The 23552-nt window shown below is 46.9% G+C and overlaps 2 protein-coding genes across 2 annotated transcripts; both read right to left on the reverse strand.

Moving 5' to 3' along the window:
• Positions 1–5567: 5567 nt before the first annotated feature.
• KRT23 (keratin 23) lies at positions 5568–16020 on the reverse strand. The gene is made up of 8 exons (XM_003213109.4): positions 14857–16020; positions 11490–11572; positions 9993–10149; positions 8299–8460; positions 8082–8207; positions 7378–7598; positions 6679–6710; positions 5568–6066 (listed from the first exon to the last, which is right to left on the reverse strand). Exons 1-8 carry the CDS (start codon positions 15268–15270, stop codon positions 5963–5965), a joined length of 1299 nt encoding a protein of 432 aa, XP_003213157.3. The 5' UTR covers positions 15271–16020; the 3' UTR covers positions 5568–5962.
• Positions 16021–17922: 1902 nt separating this feature from the next.
• LOC100540871 (keratin, type I cytoskeletal 19-like) lies at positions 17923–22291 on the reverse strand. The gene is made up of 8 exons (XM_010724701.3): positions 21695–22291; positions 21303–21385; positions 20747–20903; positions 20173–20334; positions 19925–20050; positions 19571–19791; positions 18786–18811; positions 17923–18276 (listed from the first exon to the last, which is right to left on the reverse strand). The coding sequence occupies exons 1-8, from the start codon at positions 22232–22234 to the stop codon at positions 18209–18211; spliced, it is 1383 nt and encodes a 460-aa protein (XP_010723003.1). The 5' UTR covers positions 22235–22291; the 3' UTR covers positions 17923–18208.
• Between the last annotated feature and the right edge of the window lie 1261 nt (positions 22292–23552).

A 23552-nucleotide genomic window follows, 5' to 3' on the forward strand; every position in this document is an offset into this window, starting at 1 on the left:
TCATCTAAGAGACCGCCAGTAGGAATTCTTCCCTTGTGGGAACCTTGAGAACTGAGGGGCAGCGGAGGAGACGATCAGCAAACTGCAGAATATTCCCCTTGGTGTGAGAGCAAGCAGTAGCACTGTTTGCTGAACGTCTGTGCGTGTGGAAATGAGGTTTGTAAGCAGTCCTATGAAACAGCTTAAAGCTAGCAGAAAGCTGGGACGGCTCAGTAGCCACGGGAAGCTGTGATACAGAGCAGCGGGGTGCCAGAACACCCTGAGCTGGAAGGGCCCACAGGATCACGGACTGTGCAGGACCTCCTCCCGACATGTGTGTATCGTTCAGGGAGCAAATACAGTTTCCATGGCCCTGTGCAAATAAATGCACACTGATAGCACACTGTAACAGATAGGTACAAACACTGCACTGCACGCAATGACGTCCATGTAGAATTTTTCCCTCGCTCTTATGAAACAGCAGTCCTTGGGGTCCTGGCAGCGCCCAGCACAAGCAGTTCCGCACGCAGTCCCAGCTCCTGTTGGCTCTCTGACCTTGGCAGTCCCAGGGGAGGCACAGCTACCAGGGCCGGCTGCTGTGCTGAATCTCAGTCTCACCTTGATGCAGGACTGTCGTGCAGATGGAGCTGTGTGTCACTAGGGGCCACCAGAGGCCTTCTGAGAGGAGCTGCCTGTGCGAGTCTCTACTGCTTGCTGCAACCAGCGAGCCGGTGCTGGAACCTGAAGGTGCTTCGTGACAATTACAGAACAAAATGTCACGTATTACCCACTTTTCTGTTCCCATATCCAGAAGAAAAAATGTTTGCATAATTCTTGTGGCCAGATGTGTAAAGCAGCATTTATCTTCACAGCCACAAGCTGTAGTTACAAAGAGCTCAGTGGTGTTTGTGGCAGTGAGCTTGTTAAGCAGTTCTGAGTACTTTCTGTGTCTGAACCTCCTGTAATGACAGACAGTTCATTATCCATTCACCTAATGCCCCTTTCTTCATTGCTGCTGCTCAAATACCTTAATCTTCAGAGAGAAGTAAACTCTAGACGTTAAATATACATATATTTTCTATTATTTGTGTGCTTTGTTTGATTCTGTTGTGTTTTTACATAGTAGCTGTGTAATTCCAGTGGAACATACCGCTCAGAAAATGTCTCAGTGCGAGCTTTGAAGCTGCTCTGTGGCAGGATAATGAAGCACTGACAGCTTCACGCTGCTCTGTGCCTCAGTAGGAAGGAAGGACAGACGTGGTGGTGGTGATTTTCCAGCACTGATAACTTTAACATTCCTGTTTTTGGCCGGGCTCTTACAACACTTCAGCTCCCTGCTCTGTAGTTGCACTGCTAAGAGTTCCTTCCTGTTTATTTGTTTTAAGCCTTTGATGCTGCAGTTTCTTGTCTGTGTGATCCGGGCATTGCAGGTCTCAGCTGGAGCTCGGACTTTTCTCTGAAGGTTTCACATTTTGTTCCATAGAAGTCCTGCACGGTTTGTCAGCTACTTGTCAGCTTGTTTCTTTCCTCTTCTTTTCCCCGTCTGCTTCAAATAATTATTCCTCTAAATTAATTATGTTTTCTCTAATTAAATTGTATTCCTCATATTCACTGCTTTCATTAGAGCTTAATGACAGCCTATCAAATTAAATCCCTTTGGCTTGTCCTGAGGATGTTGCAAAGCAAAGAAGGTTTACCCCTGCGGTCTAGATAGTTATTGAAAGTGTCTTTGCCACAGCCGATGTTGTGATTTGATGCCTTTAAGCTTCTGATGTATATTCAGACACTCAAAAGGCAATTTAACGTGTCTGGAAGCAGCAGCAGTGCTCCTGTCCCACCACCAGGTCACGTCTGGTCCTTCATCACTGTTTCTATAGGTTTCTATCATAAGGACAGTCCAGAGCTCAAATGTGAGGAATTGGAGGTTGTGTTCAATGTGATGCTCCTGGGAGCAGCTCCTTTATGCCAACCCTTAGGTGTACGGCTCAAAAAGGTCATTTCAGTATAGTTCTACAAATAAAAATACCTTCAAAACACAGCTTGAAAAGAAACAGAATTGTAGTGATGCAGGAGTTCTGAGGAAGCGGTGTGCAGTAAAACAGGCCCCGATGCCTCCTGCTTTCTCAAAGCCAAGCACACGTGTGGAGCCAGCAGTTCAGATGCATTGCAGAGTAGTTTGGGCAGTGGGGGGCAGGGGGTGCAGGCCTCTCGAGCATCATTCTTCATCTGCTTTCCCATTTATAGATTCTTCCCTCTTCCACATGATTCATACACAGGAGCAGGCATCTCCCAGCAGAACTGCAGCAACCTTTATAGGTCAGGGTGTGGACATGGTGAAATGTTTTACTGGCTCTTCCACCTATTCTCTGTGCTTCGGTAATAGCATGCAAACAGTGCTTTTAGCAGTGATGTAAATGCTAGATTTTGTTTTCTACTCTTGCTGAAATGACTAGCTTAATTTTGCATCTGTATTAACGAGGCAGGTACAAAGCAAAAATTTTGCATTCAGAGAAATTTCTTGCTTGTAAATAAGAAAGAGAGCTGCCAATGTGTGGCCACAGCACCAGAAAGAATGCGTGATTAATGGCACCAACCATTACTGCATTACCTCATCGCAGACCTCTTCCAGAGGATCAACAATTCCCTTACCAAAGCCGTGTATTGTAATGCACCTTAATAAGTCCTAACATTTCTACAAGTGAAATGAGCTGTGACTCATACGCATTCTGGAGTGCGTTCAAGTCTGTTATAAATACGTTGGAGGATTATTTGGTGCAGGACTTCCTTAAATGGCAGGTGAAACTACGAGCGGGGATTTGAGAATGCTGGTGGTTTCAGCCTCCTTTTATAGCCTGAAAGTTCCTCAGTCTTGTCGGTTTGCAGTAGTGTTACATCACTCAGCAGCCTTAGAAATGACATTATGTCCTGCTGGGGTTTTTCTGCTCTCCTGTTCCATCTGTGAGAAATAGAATGTCTTCATTTTGGGCCTGTTCTTTTTTACGATCTTTCAAATCAGAAAAATTGCAGATTCCTTTGGGCCTGGGTCAGTCACTTCTTTGATACTGAATGAGCACCTCTGTATGCGTTTAATACTAATGTGGAACAAATTCCAGCTCACAGCGTGTTCAAACAGTCGTACGATAAAATAATGCCACCATCTATAAGGCAGTACAGTATCACACTGTGAAGATTTCCTTTCCTTCGAGACGCTGATCTCAGACTCAGGGAAAGCAGGACAAACCCCATCTCTTTTTTAGAGTTTCCCAAATTCTACAAAACCAGCAGAACTGCTGTCGGTGTTGCTCACAGCAGCAGATCTGTGCAGATCTGTGCAGGGCTGCTGCCACGAGTGCACAGAGTGCCCAGCATGGTGTGCGGGGCGCTGGTGGGATGGAGGGTTGCTGCACCTGCACACGGCTCTGCTGAAGGTGCCTTATTGAGGGCAGTAGGAGCTGTGAAGTGATGGACTCCAGTCTGGCCTCTCTTGGTGATGTTCTTTGCAGCCCTCAGCAGGTCGTGTCGTCTCCTTTACCAATTTCTTAAGCAACAAGAAAGGGAATGCTAGTACCATTCCCACTCCTTATCTCCCTAACTTCATCTCTCAGTGTGTTGTGAGAATATGGTGCTAGCCATATGTAGAAGTGGTGGATGCTAATATCATGATTTGTTATGGAGAGTAAAGAACAACATTTCAGAAGTAATAATGAATGACCTGCAGATACAGGGTACCGTAAGGCCAGTGACACAGCATCACTAGCTGTTCCAATAAAAGGAATCACCAGTGACATGTCGTGTTCTGAAGTCAGGAGAAATGCCTAGGAATAAGCATTTTTTGCCATAGAATAACTGCTTTCATTGAGCAACAGAGCACAGTGTAACTAATATGTATATGTTTAAGGACTAATTGGTTTAATTCAGTTATGAAAAGCAGCCAGCATGGATATATTAGAGCCATGGATGTGTGATGACGTTGGTAGATGGAACTGAGCGAGGTCAGGTGAGGAGCTGTGCTGGTCTGAGCACTGCAGGCAGTGACAGCTGTGAGCAGTGGAGTGGAGCAGCTCTGCTTTGCACCTCTCCGTGCTGCTGCGCCGGGCTGGATGCAGTGCAGGACTCCAGCAGTGCAGCTCAGTGCTGCGTGGGGATGCTGGGCACAGCAAAGCCAATGCGCTGTGCAATGGTGTGAAATAAGGGCAGGCTTGTTCTCTATTGCTCGTTCTACAGCTATTCGGTTTTCTTTCTTCACAGTTTAGCACAATCCAAACCTAGTGCAAAACAGATCCTCTCCTTTGGTTTAGAAATTAGGGAGTGCTTAGGAGTTTTGATAACAACCTGTATCACAAGAATGCCAACATGCTTTGTGAATTTGTGAATACGTACAGCTTTAAGTAACACAGGAAACTGTTCAGGAACACCCAGGCACATTTTGTCCAGCTGCTACGAACACCAGATCTGGCTTGTTGGATCTGGTAAGCCGTAAGGAAGGACATTGTTAGTTAGCCAAGAGTTACCAGTCCTGTATTACAAGTTTTACCCAATTTAAAGAAACCATTAGGTAATCCATCCGATGCTTTTGGGATCTCTTTGTGCAACAAGGGTGGAGGGTTGGGGAAGGGGGGCAGGGGGGGATCATGGGCTGGTCCTAACTTGCTGGTAAGAACTCGTGGTGTTGTAGAGGTGGACTTGGTTTATTTTAGATCTGCATTGTCTTTGAAATTTTCTTTTGTGAGCCACGTTTCAAAGGAAAGCTGGTAATAAGAATCCTGCATGAAAATCCGTCATGAGGAGATATGAAAGAGTACTGTGACAATTTCACTCATGAATATGAGACTGCCCAGGACGTACTGTTTTATGTGTAGATGCTGACTTTGGAATGCAAATCCACACAGACACTCTCGGTGCTCCACTTTGTCTCTCTTAGTTCTGCTTCCCGGGTTTCGCTGCCTACTGTCCCAGTAACACTGCTGTTTCTCATGCTTAGTTTTTAGTGTTGTGTATCTCCGGAAACTTTCATGTTGCTGGTGGGGTCTGAGCTGGGGCTGGGCTGATCTGAGGAAGGGGATGGAGCCTGGGTTTGGCTGAGCAGCGCGGGCCTCTGCCTTCCTGCACACACACCTTGGTGTGCTCTGCATACAGCAGCCGTCGTGACTACGGGATCCACCAACAAAACAGTGAGCATCAGTAAGAAAGCACATTGCTGAAGTGGAGTTCTGAAGTAATAGGTCACTGAGAATGTATGGGAGTGTAGGGAAATCACTTATAGTCTTGGAAGGAAAATATATAAAGATAACTGAAGGAAATTTCTCTAAAACTGAAGAATAAATAAATGTTTTGAGGATGCAAAGTGTACTTTTCAACACTGCTGATAATGCTGCTTTAAATGGCAGCAACCAGAATTTGTATAGAAGAAAATCTGACAGTTTTGCATATAACTGTCACGTGTAACTTGCACCACCTCTTCTCGTATCTGCACCCTTCCAGCTTCGTGCTGCTCCATCAGTGAGGAGGCTCTTTGGCCTCTTTCTGTAGCACTGCCATTCTGGGCAGGGCATATCTAAGAGCAAGCAAAATGAGAAATTCCAATAGCCAGGACGAGTAAAGGAGAAGAGTTTATTGGCAGCAGTGAGGTATATGGTACGAGACACGAGACAAGGAGAAGAAGTCAGAGATTATTCACTTTAAATTATAGTTAATTTGCAGAGCAGTAAATGAACCACAGATGGAGATTTGTGCCCCAGTGAGGCGTGCATAATACATACATTACCAGCTCAGACAGTCATCTTGATTGAATAGTTTGGCTCCAGCATTTTGATGACTAAAAGCTCTTTAACACCATCAGCTCTGCGTGGCACTTTGCAATGTTAGGCTGCAGTGGCTGCAGGAGTGTCAGCACGAGGACCAGCACACAGCTGGCAGCTCAGAGCAGCCAGCAGAGCAGCACGGCAGCCCACCAGGAGCAGAGGAGCTGGCGGAACGTTTTCCTTCACTCCTGCTGGTGGATCAGGTTGGTGGTGGAGGACATCAGCTGCCCATTCACGCTGTCCTGCACAATCGCTTTGATCTTTCCATTGGTCAGTTCAGCATATTCTGGAAGAAAATGAAAGGTTAATTATACCAGACTTTGGGGAAACTTCATTTACAGTAATTTACCAGCTACCTCAACTGATTTATCTTTACGTGTTTTCCTTTAAGTCAATACTTATTATTGCTCTGTGTGAAATTTACTGACAGAGTCACCCTGGGCCTCGTCCAGGTCAAGGCAAATGAACAGCAAAGCTGCATCACAGCCAATGCAAATCTGACTTCAGAGCAGATTCACCTGCATGTCCGTAGGTCATGCTCATACCAAAAGAGGAGTTTCCAGACATGCAGATTTTGTTTGCTCTCATGCTCTCAGACTGTTTTAGTCACCACATGGAGTCTTTATGCCTCCTCATCTGCCATGAAAGCTTTAGTCTCGAGCCCAGCTTTGGCCGCGTCTCACAGGCAGGGCTGTCTGTGGAGCAGCTGTGAAGTGCAGTCCTTCACAAGCCTGATGAATCACAGAAATTATTCTCAAATATGGCCTGCATGAGGAGCTGACTGCAGTGCTACTCTTCCGTAGCTCTGTCATGTAAAGTGAGAATGATGTGGAGTCAAGTTTGATAGGAAATGACGAGATTAGAAGTCACTGCAGAGAACAAAATAAAGGACTTTTACCTTCAGCTTTTGATTCACATGTTCTTGTTATCCTGTAAAGATGATGAAACAGAGACAAAATAATGAATATACTGATTTTAAGGAGTTATTCTTCCCTTCTTCTCACTGATTCTAAGACCTCCTACAGGTATGAGATGAGATGAGAAAAGCCCCAGTTTGGGCTGTGATAAATAACCTGGAGCCACCTGTCCTGCACTGCTTGCTGGAGATACTGATAAAGATTACATCTTCCCTGTTCTGATTTGGCATAAATGAGACGTTCTCTGTCCATAAGATGGGAGAACAAAGGACAGAGTGGTGCAGCCCTTTCTGGATGTAGATTCAGACAAGACACGGATGGGGAAAGACAGCAGCACCTCAGCAGGGGGACACACGGGAGGTTTTGATTGCTGGTGTTTGTGGCTACACATGGCTGACCCACACATCTGCACTTGTCTCCACGCTTCTCCTTGACCTAGAATCTAAAAATCATTTAAAAATATATATATTGTTATATTAATTTAGATAATCCAAACATGGATACATGTTTCTCTGCATACCAAGGGGCTCAAGCTTTGTATTACAATCCATCAAATTAAAACATCACCCCCTCTGTAGCATGGAACTCACAAGCTTTGACTGAGTGTAAACAAACAAACAAATAAGCTGAACGTTGGAACTCTCTTCTCATCTGTTCCAGTCGGGGCAGCTTTGCCTTACCTGCCCACATTCCCTTCCAGCAGCAGGCGGTAAGTGGAGATTTCCTTCTCCAGGCGTGTTTTAATCCCGAGCAGAACCCTGTATTGGTTGTGTTGCTGCCTGATGTCATGGCGAAGCTGGCCTAACTCTTCCTCACATTTGGAGATGATCTGCTGCATGTTTTGAAGTGCGACAGCGTAGTGATTGCGAGTGTCAGCCAAGGTGTCTTCCAGCATGTGTTTCTGACAGAACAGATATTAGCAATTCTATGGTTATGATGGATGTAGTATACAATACAGAAATGTCAGCAAATTTGACCTCTGATCAGAAGATTACAGAAGTTAGACTGAGGTCATTCAAACACGTGCACTTGAATCATTATTCATGTGAAGATAGCATTATGTGTGCATAATGAATGGCACAAAATGAGTAATTGAGCCCTGCCATATTCCTTATGCTCAAAACCGTGCTCCTGTGTTTTTTTTCTCTTCTCCCCATATTTTGTTGGTTTGTAAGGTGTAAGGAAAAATACATTTTTCACACCCTGCTGATGGTTGCTGAATCTATTTTGCATATTCTGACAAAGCATGGCCCAAATTTCAATTTCACTTTAATAACTGCAACAAAATTACACTCGGCATAATTTAAGCAGAGAATTGGTCCAAGACGGTTCCTAAGAATTTATGATGCAACAGTGGGCAGCCAGAGATGTCTGCCATAGATACCTTACTCAGCTGCGCCTGCAGCTCGATGTCCAGGGACTGTAAGGTCCGTGTTAGATCCTTGATCTCGTTCTCACTGCTCTGTATCTGTTCTGGATTAGGGGCTGCTGCCAGGGACACGGCTGTGCTCTGCGGAGCAAAGGCAGGAGAAAAGCTCAGTGGTTCTGCTCAGTCAGTGCAGCAATGGGGGTCTTTGAAATAAGCAGGAAAGAGTTGTTACCAGTTCTTTGTACCAACTGTCAAGGCTTTGACGATTCTTTTCTATTATGGCTTCATAATCTTCCCTTATTTCTGCTAGAATCTTGGCCAGGTCTTCAGGAGGCGGCGCGTTTACTTTCACATTGACTTTGAAGTCCTGCGATGAGCGATTTGCTTCCATGTCCTATTGGTACAGGCAGAGGAAACAAGGAGATTTGATCATGAAAAGGGGAACAGTTTCCATAGCTATACTTGTCTCATCTTCGGTTCCGTCCTCCCAGAGTGCCCCAGACGCTCCTTTTCACTGTGGTAAGGTTAACTGGTACCTACATTCACCGTCTGGGAGGTTTACGTGGACAGTGCTGTGACGTGACTTAAAGCATGACGATAGCTGCTGCCATGGCAGAGCTGTGTGAGAGAAATCAATAGAAGACCGTCTCGGAAGGTCTTGTCAAGTAAAGCTTCTGGAAGATGTATGCACTGAAGCAGTAACATTTTTAGTTTACTTGTCTGTTAAGAACATAAAACCTTTCATGAAAATCTAACAGTAATTTCATATTTCTTACCCGGCGCGTTAATATTTATGGAACTATAACTAAGTTTACAGGATAGTAATATAAAAGTTCTGTGTAATTGTTAAAGGAGTAATTGGATTAAAACATATAATTACTCTGTAAACAACATAATTACAGGACAAGTCGAGCAGGTGTGGTAACATTCCTGTGCTGTAGCACAATCCTAGGTGCTAGGTACCATTTTCTGAAGCGCCCAGGCAAAGCAGCATTGCAGGCATGACATCACAGCCTCTGAAATGCAGATCAGCTGGACACAGCCATGGCTCTGTTGGTTGTCTCGATTCCAAGAACTGATCTGGTACAGTTTATGTCAGTTTATGCTATGAGGGAACCAGCCAAGGAAAGCTGCACCTACTGCTGTGCAACCTCGTGTTTGTTCTCTCCTTTGTAGCAATCCACAGATACTGAGTAGGATGTTTGGCTCTGCATTAGGTAATAACTGAAAACAACATTAGCTCAAGCAAAATGAAAGCAGCATGTTGACGCACAGTGGTTTTATATAAGGGGGAATAACAGATATTATTGTGGTGTAGCTCTGAAAGAAGTCAGAGCAGCGCTATTTTTTCTGACACGGATTATTATCTATTTAATTGTGCTTAGAATTTTGCAAGAATAAGCAGTCTTACTTGTCTCCATTAACCACTGTGTTCAGTTTTGATCCTCTGAGAATTCAGCAGCTGCTTACTTCATGTCAGCCTGATGGAGCAGGAGGGGACAAGGTGACCTCGAGGGGTCCCTTCCAACCTCAATCTCTGATTCTGTGATTCTGTGCAGTGATGTATGCAGAGTTGAGGGGAAATTTGGTGACCAGTCAAACCGAACAGCAACCAGTAGCGTTTCCTGAGTACAACATCCCTCTGTGTGTCTATGTAAGGACTTCTGAGAACATTTATGTCAAACATGTAAGTTGTTAGCTGAGTGTGACGAATGAGTAGGTGACTAGAAAAGAGCCTGGGAGAAAACACAGCAAGCTGCTATCCTTACTGAGGTTGTACATAAGCTTTATGCTTCATCTGACTCTCATTGGGTTCTTTAAAACGTAGCTGGGACCTGAATCATCAATCCCATTTATAGATTATGGATCTTACTCCAAGTTAATTACATGGTAGCACAGATTTGTGTGATAGCATAACTTTTTTACCTCCTCATGGTCTTTCCTCCTGAGGATGTGTTCTTCCCTCAAGCCTTCAATTTCCAGTTCCAGATCTGTTGTAATGATGGTCAGGCCATCGAGTTCCTTACGCAGGTTCTCAACGTCGCACTGCACCCCCTGCCTCCGAGTCTTCTCTGCTTCATACCTTGGTCAGGAGAAAGAAGGCAAAGCCTGCTCACTGAGAACAAACTGCTTCTAGCCTCTCATACAAGTAGTAGCAAAGAAACTGTATTTGCAACCGTTGCCTTCTGTGTTTTTTTTATATGGTCAGCTTTCAGTCCATCAGAGAACAGGAAGGAAGGCAGTTATTATCATCGCGCTCTGACCCCTCACAGTTTGGCATCCTTAGGAAACCAGGAAGGACTCTGCTATATCTTCCCTTGGGCACCTGGAGCACTTCTGCTCCTCCAAATCCGTCCCTTTCCTCCCCTTTGTGTGGGCTGTGCTGGTGTTTGTACACTCGGCCCTCAGACTCACTCTATTCATTCCAGCCTCTCAATGCAGTTCCACTGTTGCCTTTTCATGACACTACTGAATGATAAAGAGAAGCAAGGCGACCTAAGGCATGCAGTGTGCTGAGTCTTTGTGTTGTTACAGCATTACCAAGAGCTGAGATGTGTAAATAGCTGATCATCATCTGCTAAAAGACCAGATATCTGCATGATTCCCAAGAAGTCTGATTAACAGAAATGTGAACTCCTTCCCTGTGCCTGAAGCTCTGCCTGGAAACTCTCAGTCCAAGCATTTTGGCTTTTTAGATGGTCTGAGAACTCTTTCAGCAGTGTACTGATCAAGCAAAGTGCACTGAGAGCCTGGGAAGTGTTGGCCCTATGGCTGTGACAGAAGTAAGAACACGAAGCAGAGGATGCTGAAGGACAGAAATCCAAAGCAGAGGATGCTGAAGGACAGAGAATCCAAGGCAGAGGATGCTGAAGGACAGAGGATCCAAGGCAGAGGATGCTGAAGGACAGAAATCCAAAGCAGAGGATGCTGAAGGACAGAGGATCCAAGGCAGAGGATGCTGAAGGACAGAAGTCCAAAGCAGAGGATGCTGAAGGACAGAGAATCCAAGGCAGAGGATGCTGAAGGACAGGTCTTTCTTGCAGAGCTGGGTGGGAGAGGTGATAACTGCAGGAAGTAGATTTGGGCTGGATTAAGGAAGCGTATGGTGCAGAGAAGAGTTAATTGGTGCTCTCAGATGACAGTGTAAATACCACTTGTCACCAGTATCAAGTGTCTGCTGTAAAACCTGCTCTTCAGGAACTGAACAAAGTATCATAAACAGGGTGACTCGAGTTCAGCTATCTGAATGTTTTTCACCCTTTTTTAATCTTTTTTTTAAACCTACTTTTGTTCTGCATTGGTTCCATTTATCTGCTGTCACCAGAAATCTGCCATCAAGTCAATGTTCTGCTGGATTGTCAGGAGGAAATGCCCAGCTTAATCCTCTGTCAAACTGAAGGAGGAAACAAAAGAAGTTCTTACTTGAGCCTGAAGTCTTCGGACGCCATGTTAGCGTTGTCGATCTGCAGGAGGATGCTGGCGTTGGTGATCTTCCCATCCTCAATCTGCAAAACAGCAAGTAACTGTGTGTGCTTCCTTATGGATGCCCCCTGCTTGTATCAAACGTATGAACAGAAGTCCCAGGGTCAGGAGAACAAATGAATAGAAGTTTAGTTTCTTGATTCATTTACGTATTTCCACAATTTCTGTCTATTATCTCCATTTTTTATTTGCTTTACTTTCCTGGATGTGAAACACGAGGGAATGTTTTGTTCCTGGCCAGGTAGAAGATATGGATAATCACACAGAAATCTCATGGAGAACAACACAGAACAACGATCTCCCTCTTTTTTTTGTGAACTGATTTTGATTCTGTTCAGCACAGTTGGAAAAGCAGCTTTGGTCATCTTTAGGGCAAATTTCAGTAAGAAAGATTTCATTCTCTCTGTGCACAATTAAAATGCTGGAATTAATCGCATGCAAAAAAATATGCATTTGCATAACGACTTTGTTGAATGCAGAGCTGCAGTGATGATGGCAGCAGCAGCTCCTGAGCAGCGCTCCCTGTGTCGGTGTGTCTGGAGCTGTGCAGACGCCCATTCGAGGTTAACACTGGCTGTCGTAACCCATCCCATCATTCACTGTAAATATACTGAAACTCTAGCAGCGTGCAGTGATTAATTCATATTTTTTGCTTTCAAATGTTGAAGCTTGCCCTAAAATGGGAAGGAGAAAGTGCACCGTGTCATTCATGCAGTGTGCTCATAAGGTGGCTTTGAACGATTAATCCAAGCATGGAAAGTGCAGGATCGCACTCTAAATCTTTGGAAGTACTCTAGCACCACGCACATAATTAGCAGCAGTAATTGTGGGGCATCGTGGCCTTTTCTAACAAATAAGAAAGAGAAGTGTGGTTGCAGCTGCCCTCGCTCAGTGCCGTACCAAACGAGGCCACAGAGGAGCCATTCTCCGATCAGAGCTCCCAACACCTGTGAGCAGCACTTCCCACACCCCGTGAATCACAGGGACAGCAGGAAGTGGGAAAACTGTCCTCAAGTATCAAAAGTTTACCTTCTGTAGTGAAAATCTGAACGCACAGGTGGAGTTTTAACTAATCTCTGGAACAGAACAGGCTGTGCATTCCTGAGCAATGAGCAGCACAGCGCAGGCACGGCCCCGGGACGGCAGCATGGGGACTGGAGAAGTCTGAGTCCCCCAAGTGTGTCACTGCCTGGAATGTGTTGTCAGAGAAGAGGCAATTGTTGAACTCATCCTTAGAGAAGGCTGCACTTTGCTGCGGGAGGAAATAACCAAGGAACCACGAGAGAGCACTGCTTGGGTTCTTTCACTTCGTGCCATTTCATGCGGATGCGTCACAGCAACGCATACAGCTGCACTCCTGGCTGCCAAGGGAAGGGATCGTCCTGCTGTGCCCTGCGTGGGGCAGCCGTCCCGCAGGCACTGCAGTGGCAGAAGGACAGACAGCTGTCGGAGGGCTGCAGAGGTGGGGAAGGCAGAGAGGGGCGGGCGGCTGACATCCCTGGGTTTGCCCAGCAAGGCTCTCTGCACTCGTTCCTCTGTGTGTCTTCTGGTCAGCAGTGCAGATCCTGTCTCCCCGAGTGCTCTGCAAACCAGTTTGGTTATTCGGCAGCACCAGAAGCCTGGATATGAACAAAGAATGTTCTGGTGTTCGCACAAATGACGAACAGTGCTACTTCTCTTTGTATGGAGCAGGGCTGAGCGAGCAGCTCGCTGCTCCTCTGGACGTTTGTCCTCAGCTGCGGGCACAGCGCGGTGCAGTGCGTGGGACCAGGTGGCCGTGCCTCCAAGCTCAGGTAGCCTCTGCGTCATGGACTTTCTGGGTTATTGGATGGAAGTTCCTAAATTGTGTCTAAAAATCGTTTTAGGTGCTGAATTCATCTCACCATTTTAATTCATGGGTAATTAATTTAATGATGATTAATGATTAAATGTTAAATTTTCACTCATTTTGCTGGCATGACGGTAACTGCAATAATTGATGGAGAAAGTGAAAATCCTGTGTTAAACCACTGAATTGTCACTTGTAAATGATCCTTTACCAGCACTGCCTGCCCGGCACCGGGGCCATCAGGCTGACAGCACGCTGTAGTGCATCAGAAATAACGCTTTGGGTGCAGCCCGTTTGGGAGTGAGGGCTTTGCCACAGTCAGCAGGGAGCTTTCAGTCATATCATCTTTCTAAGCCTTTTCAATAAATCTATGTGAAAGCATTTATATTCCTGATGAATAAGTATTCATCTCTGGAGCAGTTAAAAAAGAGCACTTAGGTGACAGGTTTGGAGGCTGATGGCCTTCCTTCATCCTGAAAACTGAAATAGGTGATGGCAATCCTGGCTCTCTTACACATTGCCTGTGGTCGGAGCACCTCACCTTCTGCCTGCAGGCAATGCATAACAGCGAGCACAGCTTTGCTGAAGCCCTGAGCTCCATCCGCAGGGCTGTGGGACTGCTGTGCTCCCAGGGCCCCTGGGAAAACATTTCTTGGGGTCGTGAGAATGCAAAGTGAGCAGACTGCAAAAAGTGGGCAAAACCAGCAGCATCGCAGGTGGAATAGCTCTGCTTTTTGCCCTGTGTGGCGGTGCAGTTAATTATGGTGATTAGTCACAGAGATGGTTACAGTGCTAAGTGCGTTCATTACGAATACAGATTAATATTATGGTTAAATTTGAAGACACGTGAGTTTGGGAGGCTGAAAGAGTTACTGTTGAACATTAATATTAACAACTGGCAAGAACCAGAATTTCTTCTTTTAATTATAGTGAAAACATCCACAAGGAATTTGTCACTGCTATTTCCTTAATTACAATGAAGTATTTTTCCATCTGATTACATAAGCTCATTGGACCCAAAAGTCCTGCAGTTTCATTGTCTGCTGCCACAGGAATCAAAGAAATGAAAGGCAGCAGAACTACGTCTGAGGACGGCACGCATGGAAGCAGGCACTCACTTCAGGCTGCCTGCTTTTTAATTTGCTTGCCTACATGTGCAGTCAGAGGATCATATTCTGCCAGACGTGGTTCTCAAACCACAGTTTCATGTACAGCAATGAGCACCTGGCAGCATTCGAGCACCTTCATGCTATCAGCCTGCACGGGGGCCCCTCGTTTCCCTTCCAGCCTTTCTTATTCCCCACTTTCCTCCTTGTGGAAGAAACGTTCGTGCCCAGCTCCTGTAACCACTTTCATTTGTATTTCTAGCATTTAGAATGTTATTCTTAATTTTCTTTAAAGGAAAGCCATCAGCATAAATGAGGAGCCAGATCCCTTAGAGGAGCACAGAACGCATAGCTGCTTATAGCTCTGACTTACCTGTCTTTGCATGTCAGTGACGTTTTGCTCGTACTGGTTGAAGTCATGCCTCTTTCCATGGGATTTTGTCCTGTGCCACTCTAGGATGCAGCTTTCGAGCTGAGCGTTGGCTGCTTCTAAGGAGCGGACCTTGTCCAGGTAGGCAGCCAAACGGTCATTCAGGTTTTGCATAGTCTGTTTCTCATTCCCACCCAGGAAGATGCTTTCCCAGCGGCGCTCGCCGAAGCATCCCCAGGGTGCCCCCCCTCCGGCGGCCAGACAGAGGGGTCTGGCGGGGGGGAAAGAGGTGTGTGTGCCGCTGGCACCGTCTGCACTTGGAGGTCGGAAAGAAGTTCCTTGCTGGGCCAAACCACACCCTGCACTACCCCTGAGGGACCCAGAATAAAACTGGAAAGGGCCTTGGCTGGTACTCATGTTCGGCTCCGTTACGGATCTCACCCAATGTTTGACTGACTCGCACTGAGCAGCTCCTTAGCCTTCCCTGAGCGGCTTTATGCCTTCTCCTGTGGGAGTTCCCTTCGCTGAATGACTACAGCAAGATTGTGTCATCATGAAACGTGCTTCCTCTTGGTCAATTCTGAAGCATTTATGAGCCTGCACACACTGTTGTTATTATTTGGAATCACAGCCACATACCAGATTCCTTTTGCTTGTTTTCTTTCTTTTTTTTTCTTCGCTTTTCATATTATAATTGCGAGGTGTGGCTAAAAGCAGTAGGTGTGGAACCGGATCAGCTCTGCCTCGGACTGTTGACTAAAACCCAGCAGTGAATGCATCGTATTCTCGTGTTCGGAGGGGGAGGTCGTCATCCGTCACAGAGCGCAGGGAGGCTGAGGGCAGGGGCTGCTCTGCCGGGCCGCTTTTCTGCTGCCGGAATTCTCAGCCTCCGAGCTGCGGCACTCGGAGTCCTGCAGCACCGCCGTCCTGCGGCACCCAGCCGCTCCAGCCCGCGTGAGGCTTCAGCGCAGCTCACCCGGCTCCATCCCCCAGCTGCCGCTGTTCCCTTCGGCCGCCCGTTTCCCACCGACAAGCACCAGCATTGCATCCTTTGCAATCTTTCCTACTCGTTTTATTCATGATTCGATGTGCGATCATATTTCAATTTCTGCCGTCTTGTTGAAATATAAAGATAATAAAGCGGGAATTTATTGCCGTTGCCAGTGTGAATACTATAAATATATTATAGCTGTAGAAAATATTCCGAGGTTTGTTATGACACTCCAAAAACTGAAGCTACCAATGGTGCAAATTGAGCTGGCAGCTGCGCAGAAATCGTCTCTCTCAGAAGTTCCAGGTCCCCTCTGAAGCTGCGTAAGTCAAAAGCAGAACGGATCAGCGCAGCCCCTGCCATGCCGCCCCGTCCCGCACCCGGCAGCAGCGGCGGGCGCTGAGTTTCCTCGCCGCTCCGCGGGTCACAAAGCGAGCGGCCGCGGTGCGGTGCAGGGGCGGCCGGAGAGCAGCGGGGGATCTGTGACCGCATTCCGGAGGGCTCGGCTGGGGAGATGCTACGGAGTTATACCGCCCTGGGAGAAGCCTGCGGAATCCTTTTTCTTTTTTTCAGTGTTTATTTAAACTGAAATTCGGCAGCACCGAAGAAGCGCCGCGCTTCGCCCAGCACCGCGGGGCAGAGGAGCCGGGGCTGCGCGGGGATCGGGCTCCGCCTCGTGGCTGCTTTGCGCCTCGCTGCCGACGCTCCGCGTTCTTCGCTAATTCTCACACACTCGGTGGTGTAGAAACGCTAAGAATATTCTCGTAACCGCTGCAGCTGTCGTCTGCTGTTGGAACATACGGCTCACTGTCAGCACTGCAGCTTGAGAGTACGGGAGCTTGAAGCGCCGGGCAGAAATGGAGAGCTAACTGCAAGAAAACGTGACGGTAGGATGGAACCGGTGATGTCGGTTCATCTCCACAAAGCTGAATTTCACACTGAGTTTTCTAGTCTGGCAGTTCAGCAAGATAGTGGTCTGTGAAATACGATGTTGGAAAATAAGTTCATACATAGAGTCATGGAGAGGTGTGGGCTGGCAGGATCCTGCAGCACGCCCGTGGCTCAGAGCCTCCCACGGCCGGCAACAAAGCCAGGTGCCGGCACACAGAAATGTCTCCTCTGAAACTGAGCTTTTTTAAATTGGAAAAGATATCACACGGTTTTCCCCACGCACACACGTGAAGGATCTATGGAAAAGACAAAAATCTTCGTTCAAAACCCGGCACAGTTCTGCGGCTGTCTTTTATGTTTATGTTTTCAGCCAGCTGTGCGATCCAGGCGGTACGGAATGAAAGCAACGCTCAGAGTAGGAAAATGCGAGCCGTCAGCAGGTGGCACCAGGGGCTGAGCGCTGCGGGGCTCCCGGAGCTGCGTGCGGTGCTGCTGGGCGCTGCTGCGGCCATCGCCCCGTTGGGCGCTGAGCGCTCCGGCAGCAGCGATGTGGAGGTGAATAACGTGTGACAGAGTGTAAACCAGAGCTGTGACATTTACACAGACTGAGGACGTGACCGTTTAATGCTCACTTTGATAAGATCCAAGTTGCTCACTTCTTGGTCAAGCGCTATTACTGCTGGGCAAGATGCTAGTGGAATAGAGCTGTTATGCCCTGGTCATGTATCCACTATCAGCAGCAATTAAGGCCATCATATCGTCCAGTAGAAATTCATGGCTGCTGGCATAGATGGGTGTCCTTGAGAATTAATGTTATTTTTTCCCAAATTGTGAGGCTGTGTGCATGCTCAGGGTATGCTTTGGCTGTAGGAAACCTGACCATATGGGAGGCAATAACAACACTGATATTTCAGAAGTTGTGCACGTTGAATTCAGAGCAAAGGGCTTGAGGGTGTTTTGCATTATCTTTTTCATATTAATTTCTGCTTTCTGGGAGAACCCAATGGCACTTTATATCTGTCCATTTATCGCTGCCTTTCTTAAGGCTGTTATGTTGCTGTTGTGCACGGAGGTATCTCCATGTCAGACACCACGGCTGGGTTGCAGGGAGTGCTGTGTAAGGAGGGCAGATCGCTGCGTGGATGGCAGTGCTGCACCGACTACAGAAAAACAACATCAGACAATGCATTTGCACAAGCAGGAGAGAAACTTTATTGTGTACACTCTTTCATAAGGATGCTGTACAGAAAGAAGCAGATGTCTCTGACCCGTAGAGCCAAATGATCGCGTAAAAAGGGAGAGCAAATTTAAGGAAAGACATGAAGCTGGTGCACACTTTTTGGGTTACGTTCTTGTGATCTAGCAAAAGTAACAGCACATTTCTGTAAGCGTTAGCCAGTGGTTGGACTGCCCTTCTTACAGCTGGTCCAGCACAGGTGGTGTCATAGCAAGAGAGGATTCAGTATTTCTTTATTAGTATCTCCTGTCGCGAGTGGAGGAAGACCTTCCCTCATCTTCTGTGCCCCCACGGACTCTTCCAGCTGTGGTAGGAGAAAAAAAGATCATTAAACTTATGGGAATGCACAGAAAAGCCACACAATGTTTCTTTGTTTGCTCATTTCCTTGACTTTTTTTTCACACAGCAGAGGAGGAGCTGCCTCTCATCTCGTCTTCTCTTCCTGCTGGTCCACATCCAGTAAATCTTCCCAGTTACAAAATAGGAGGTAAAGATATAAACAGAGTGCACTGCATGTCAGATTTCTCTTGCAGGTTGTATGAATCAGAGGAGGAACTGAGGAATCTCTGTGAGATTGCCGTGCTTTAGAGCCACACAAGGAGTCAGTGCAAACATTTTGCAAGCTACTGGGGTCAAAAGTGCACATAAAATAAGATAAAGTACTGTGCTTTCCTCTCCAAATGGAAAAGGAGGTATTATTGCAGAGAGAATATGATCTGTGTTAATAAGAAGAAATACCAAGGAAAAAAGGCTTATTTAATTCTATTGCTTGAACTCATTTCCACCCCTCTTTACGTCACATTTTTTACTTACCATCCTTAGGGTTCACTCCTGACATCCTGCAAAACAGAAGAAAAGTTTGGTCAATGACCATCAGTGAGTTTGTCCACCAACACAGTTAGGAGACGCTGTGTGCCCGGCTCAGACCTCACACTGCTTCATCAGCAGGTTGGCTCTTACTCTGCTGGTACTTGTGCTCGTGTCAGGGCTTTGAGTAGCACTGCTGTAAACTCTAAAGAAAACGTGGCCATCAATGAGACCACTTCTTAGTCTTGATTTGTCTCTAGAAACAACATAAGGAGCTGATTCCCTCTCAGAAATCAAAAGTAATTCCTTGTGTAGAGCAGTACGAGAAATGGGCAGTAAATGTTAGACTTTACTAAGGTCAGTTGTGGTCTATCCTCTTCTATTCTGGGTGTGTGATGATAAATACCTTTGTTCACAAGTGCAGAAAAGCAAGAGAAGGAGATCCTGAGAACAGACTTGTGAATGTTAGGCTGAAGGCGATGATTCCAGCCCAGCAAGAGGATTACGTGAGACATGTATGGGGCCTGGTGCCTTCTGTAGTACACTGCAGTCAACATGCTTGCATTTATAGTTTCAAATTATCAGCACAACAGATCTGCAGATGTAGTTTGAGTGATAGCAGCTCTGGGATGTTGCCGAGCATCCGCGTTGCCAGTGCTCAGCAGGCTGTGTATGCAATCAGTGTAATTTAGTAATCTGGAGTCAGCCTAACAACCACAAATCAGCGCTTTACAATGTGCCCTGTTATTAACCTTATCTATCCATCACCAGATTTGTATACAGAAACGTACTGAGAGTCCTGGGTCTCCAGCAGCTGGCGGTACGTGGCGATCTCCTGCTCCAGGCGGCTCTTGATGTCCATCAGCATCCTGTACTCCTGGTTCTGGCGCTCCATGTCGCATCTGATTTCACTCAGTTGCTCCTCAACGCTGGTGATGAGGTTCTGAATTTGTGCCAGCTGTGCGCAGTATCGTCCTTCTGTATCTCGCAGGTTGGCTTCCAGTCCAGCTTTCTAATGCAGGAAGACATTAGAAGAGGTTGTCGTACAGATTCATCCCACAGATGGAATCTAAAGCAAAGCAAGGGCGGGGGGGCAGGGGAGGTTTCTGGCTGTGGCTTGCAGCGTGCCGGGCACGGCTCCATACCATGCTCATCTGTGACTGCAGCTCAATCTCCAGGCTCTGCACCGTGCGTCTCAGTTCTGTGATCTCGGATTTGCTGCTCTGTATCTGCTCGGTGTGGGTGGCAACTTCACGGTTCAGCTCATCAGTCTGAAAGGAAAAAGCAACTGCAAAATTAAATGCATAAAAAATACATTTTAAGCTTATCTCTTCCGCTGCAGCAGCAGTGATGAGGCAGTGCATCAGTTCGATGTTTGCTGCCGTAAGCATACCTGAGTGAGGAACCACGCCTCAGCATCCTTACGGTTCTTCTCAGCCAGAGCCTCGTACTGCTCCCTCATCTCCGAGAGGATCCTGGTCAGGTCGATGCCAGGAGCAGCGTCCATTTCCACGTTGACTGTTCCGCTGAGCTGGTTGGAGTACTCCTTCATTTCCTGCGTGGGAAATGAGAGGTGGGGGACACAAAGGAGATTATGCTCTGTACTCTGACACGCTTTCTGCCAGCAGCAGTCCATGCACTGGCGTGTGGCACTTTAATTATCAGAGATGGGACACACATAAAAACATTTCTCAAATTGTATCTCTCCACGTATATGCTTTTCTACTCTCTGTATACTCTCACACTCAGACTTACATATAGTTTCTACGTGACCTGTCACATGCTTAGGAATGTCAGACTCTGCAACTCATGGATCTGAACATTTTGGAATCAGATAAATGCTTCTCAGGACCTACTTCAGGTTCTTTTAATATCACGGTTTTCTCCTCATTAATGTTGCCATTCTGATTTTATGAGATAAATTCCAAGGGAAGTAATTTCCTCTCTGCACTGCTAAGGGCGCTCACCTCCTCGTGGTTCTTCTTCAGGTAGGCCAGCTCCTCCTTCAGGCTCTCGATCTGCATCTCCAGGTCGGCCCTGGACAGGGTCAGCTCGTCCAGCACCCTGCGCAGCCCGTTGATGTCGGACTCCACGCTCTGGCGCAGGAACAGCTCGTTCTCATACCTGCAGTTTTACACAAGACAAGTGTTGGCAATGCACGACTTTGTATGCAGTGGAGCCTTAAGTCAAAAACCCAAACTGTTCCTGTCTTCTTTTCCCCCGTGATTCGGGCTGCTAAAATAGTCAAGAGCATCACTAAAAAACTGAGACGTGATTTATTTGTATATATTAACAGCTCAGTAATTGGTTACTGTGTTCTGGTCCCTCAGCACATCGTTGTTTTTGGTCAGATTTTTCATTAGAAGTTATTAATGAAGAGCATCTATCTGTAATTTGGAAATACATCTTTCAGTGACTGAAGAACTTTGTTTTCTAGATGAGAAGTAATTCTACGCTTCAGAAAACGGTTTTGAGAAAGGGAGAGAAGGAGGGAGAGGACAAATGTGCTTCAGGCAAACTTACTTCAGTCTGAAGTCATCTGCAGCCAGCCTGGCGTTGTCAATCTCCAGAACGACTCTGGAATTGTCGATGGTGGCTGCAAGGATCTGACAGTTGGAAAAACAGGAAAAAACACCGTGAATACTGTGAACTGAGCACACCTTGCCATGTTCTGTTAACTTCTTCTGTAATCATTGTAATTGCAAAAACCAGCTCATTTTCAGGACGCAACATTTGCTGTTTAAATGAAGGAAAGGTTACAATTTTCTGTTGGTTTGCTGAGAGCCACAGGGAGCTTTAGCTTGGAGAATTCAAGATTTATTTTCTAATTGTTTTACGTGGTTCCAGAGGTGTGAACTGTGCACCTCCACAACTCCAACGCATTCTCCTAACTGCCCATCTTATGAACGTCATACCTTATCTCGGAGATCTTCAATGATCTTGTAGTAGTTACTGTAGTCTCGAGCCGGGCTGGTGGGAGCCTCCTTCTGGTACCAGTCTCGGATTTTGACTTCTAATTCTGCATTTGCGTCTTCCAGAGCTCGTACCTTCTGCAGGTACGTGGCCAGGCGGTCGTTCAGATTCTGCATCGTTATCTTTTCATTGCCGGAAAGCAGGCCGTCACCGCCACCGAAGGCACAGCTCGCATCGAAGCCTCCCCCAAAGCCGGCTCCTCCGCCCAAGCCGCAGACCGCACCTCCACCAAAGCCGCCGTAGCCTCCTCCGAACCCGCCGCCGAACCCGGCGCAGGATCCGGCCCCGTAGCCGCCTCCTACGGAGGAGACGAACCTGGCCGAGGAGACGGAGACGCCGCGGCCCCCGGAGCCGCCGTGGATGCTCGGGGCGCGGTAGGAGCCCCCGACCCGCACCGAGGAAAGGCGGGAGCCGCCGCTGCCAGCAGCCCCGAAGCCCCCGGCACCGCTGGAGAAGGAGTTCTGCACGCTGTAAGTGGTCATGGCTGCAGCAGGGAGGAGTTGGTACTCAGCGCGGTGCGGAGCAGGAAAGCGTAGTGCCTCGCTGCCCTGGTGCTTCTTTTATAGCCACGAGATCGGGTGTTGGGAGACAAAGCCGAGCTGCAACCCTCCCTCCAAAAATCTCCTCCCTTGAGGTGAGGCCAATTATGATGACATTCCTTACACACAGAGCTGGCTGTACATCCCAGGGGTTAGGGCTTGGGTTTTTTCTTTTAATTAAACTAAAGGGATGATTCAGGTTGTGTTTTTCTTCGGGCTACAGTTCTGAAGCCCGGGGTTTACTTTTCTGACAAAACAAAGCGAGTTGAACCGCACCCACTCACCCATCCTCAGCAGCCACGGCGGTTATTGGGAGATAAATGACTTCAGGTTTCGTTTAAGTAAAATTCTACTTTCATTGAAAGAGTACAAATTGTGCAAAAATGTTCACGTCGCCATTATTTCTTGTTCCTATCTATATTTTCTTTTTCCCGCAAAAATTTGGAATTGAATTTCACATGTTTTTATTCCTGTTCTTTCCTCAGAATTTGTATTTAAATGTTAGCTTCTGAATTTCTATTACAAAGACACACAGCTCAGCACGGTGTGAGGAACGACTGGCATCCATCTGTGTTCGGGGAGACAGGCACGTTTAATCTAATTTCCTCACACTTGTGAAATAGGTGAGCAGGGCAATACAAGAGTGGAATGGTTTGATTAAAAGAAGAATGTGGGAGGACGAAGTTCCTGTTCCTTTTGGCAAACCTAAACGAGCCGAGCTTCAGATGAAATGTTCAGTGTGGAATTAACTGCGCAGCACTGATCTGCGCTCTGACATGAGTGATTATTGAAAGTAAGGTTTGAGAATCACTTACAAAGCGGCGTTAAAAAGTTTCATTTCATTTAAAGTGAATCTCAAATACAGTGCATTTCAGTTCTACCCGTTTGTGAGTGGCGTTGGCAGGCAGTACATCAGCAACACAACTGCGAGCAGCGCTGTGTGCTCGTGAGAAACCTCGTCTGGGGGGCGTTCAGCAGTGTGAACTTCTTGCTGAGCTCAGCTGGGTCAGTGGGGACAATGGCTGTGTGAGGTGTGTGCCAGTAGTGTGGATTTTGCAGGCAGAATGCTGTTCTCTGCCCATAAGGTGACAGTGCAGGTGAAGGAGGGGTGAGCTTACTGCTGTGACATGGAGTAAAGGCACAGGGCTGGGGGCTGGCAGTGTGGGGTGGGAGGAATTCCTCTGATCTCTGCTCTGCAACAAACGCATTCTAAAATTTTTCAAAAAAGTTGTCCTTTTTCCTTTTAAAGAAGGAAAAATCT

Source organism: Meleagris gallopavo, chromosome 29 (genome assembly GCF_000146605.3).
Source record: "Meleagris gallopavo isolate NT-WF06-2002-E0010 breed Aviagen turkey brand Nicholas breeding stock chromosome 29, Turkey_5.1, whole genome shotgun sequence".
NCBI classification, from domain to species: Eukaryota; Metazoa; Chordata; class Aves; order Galliformes; family Phasianidae; genus Meleagris; species Meleagris gallopavo.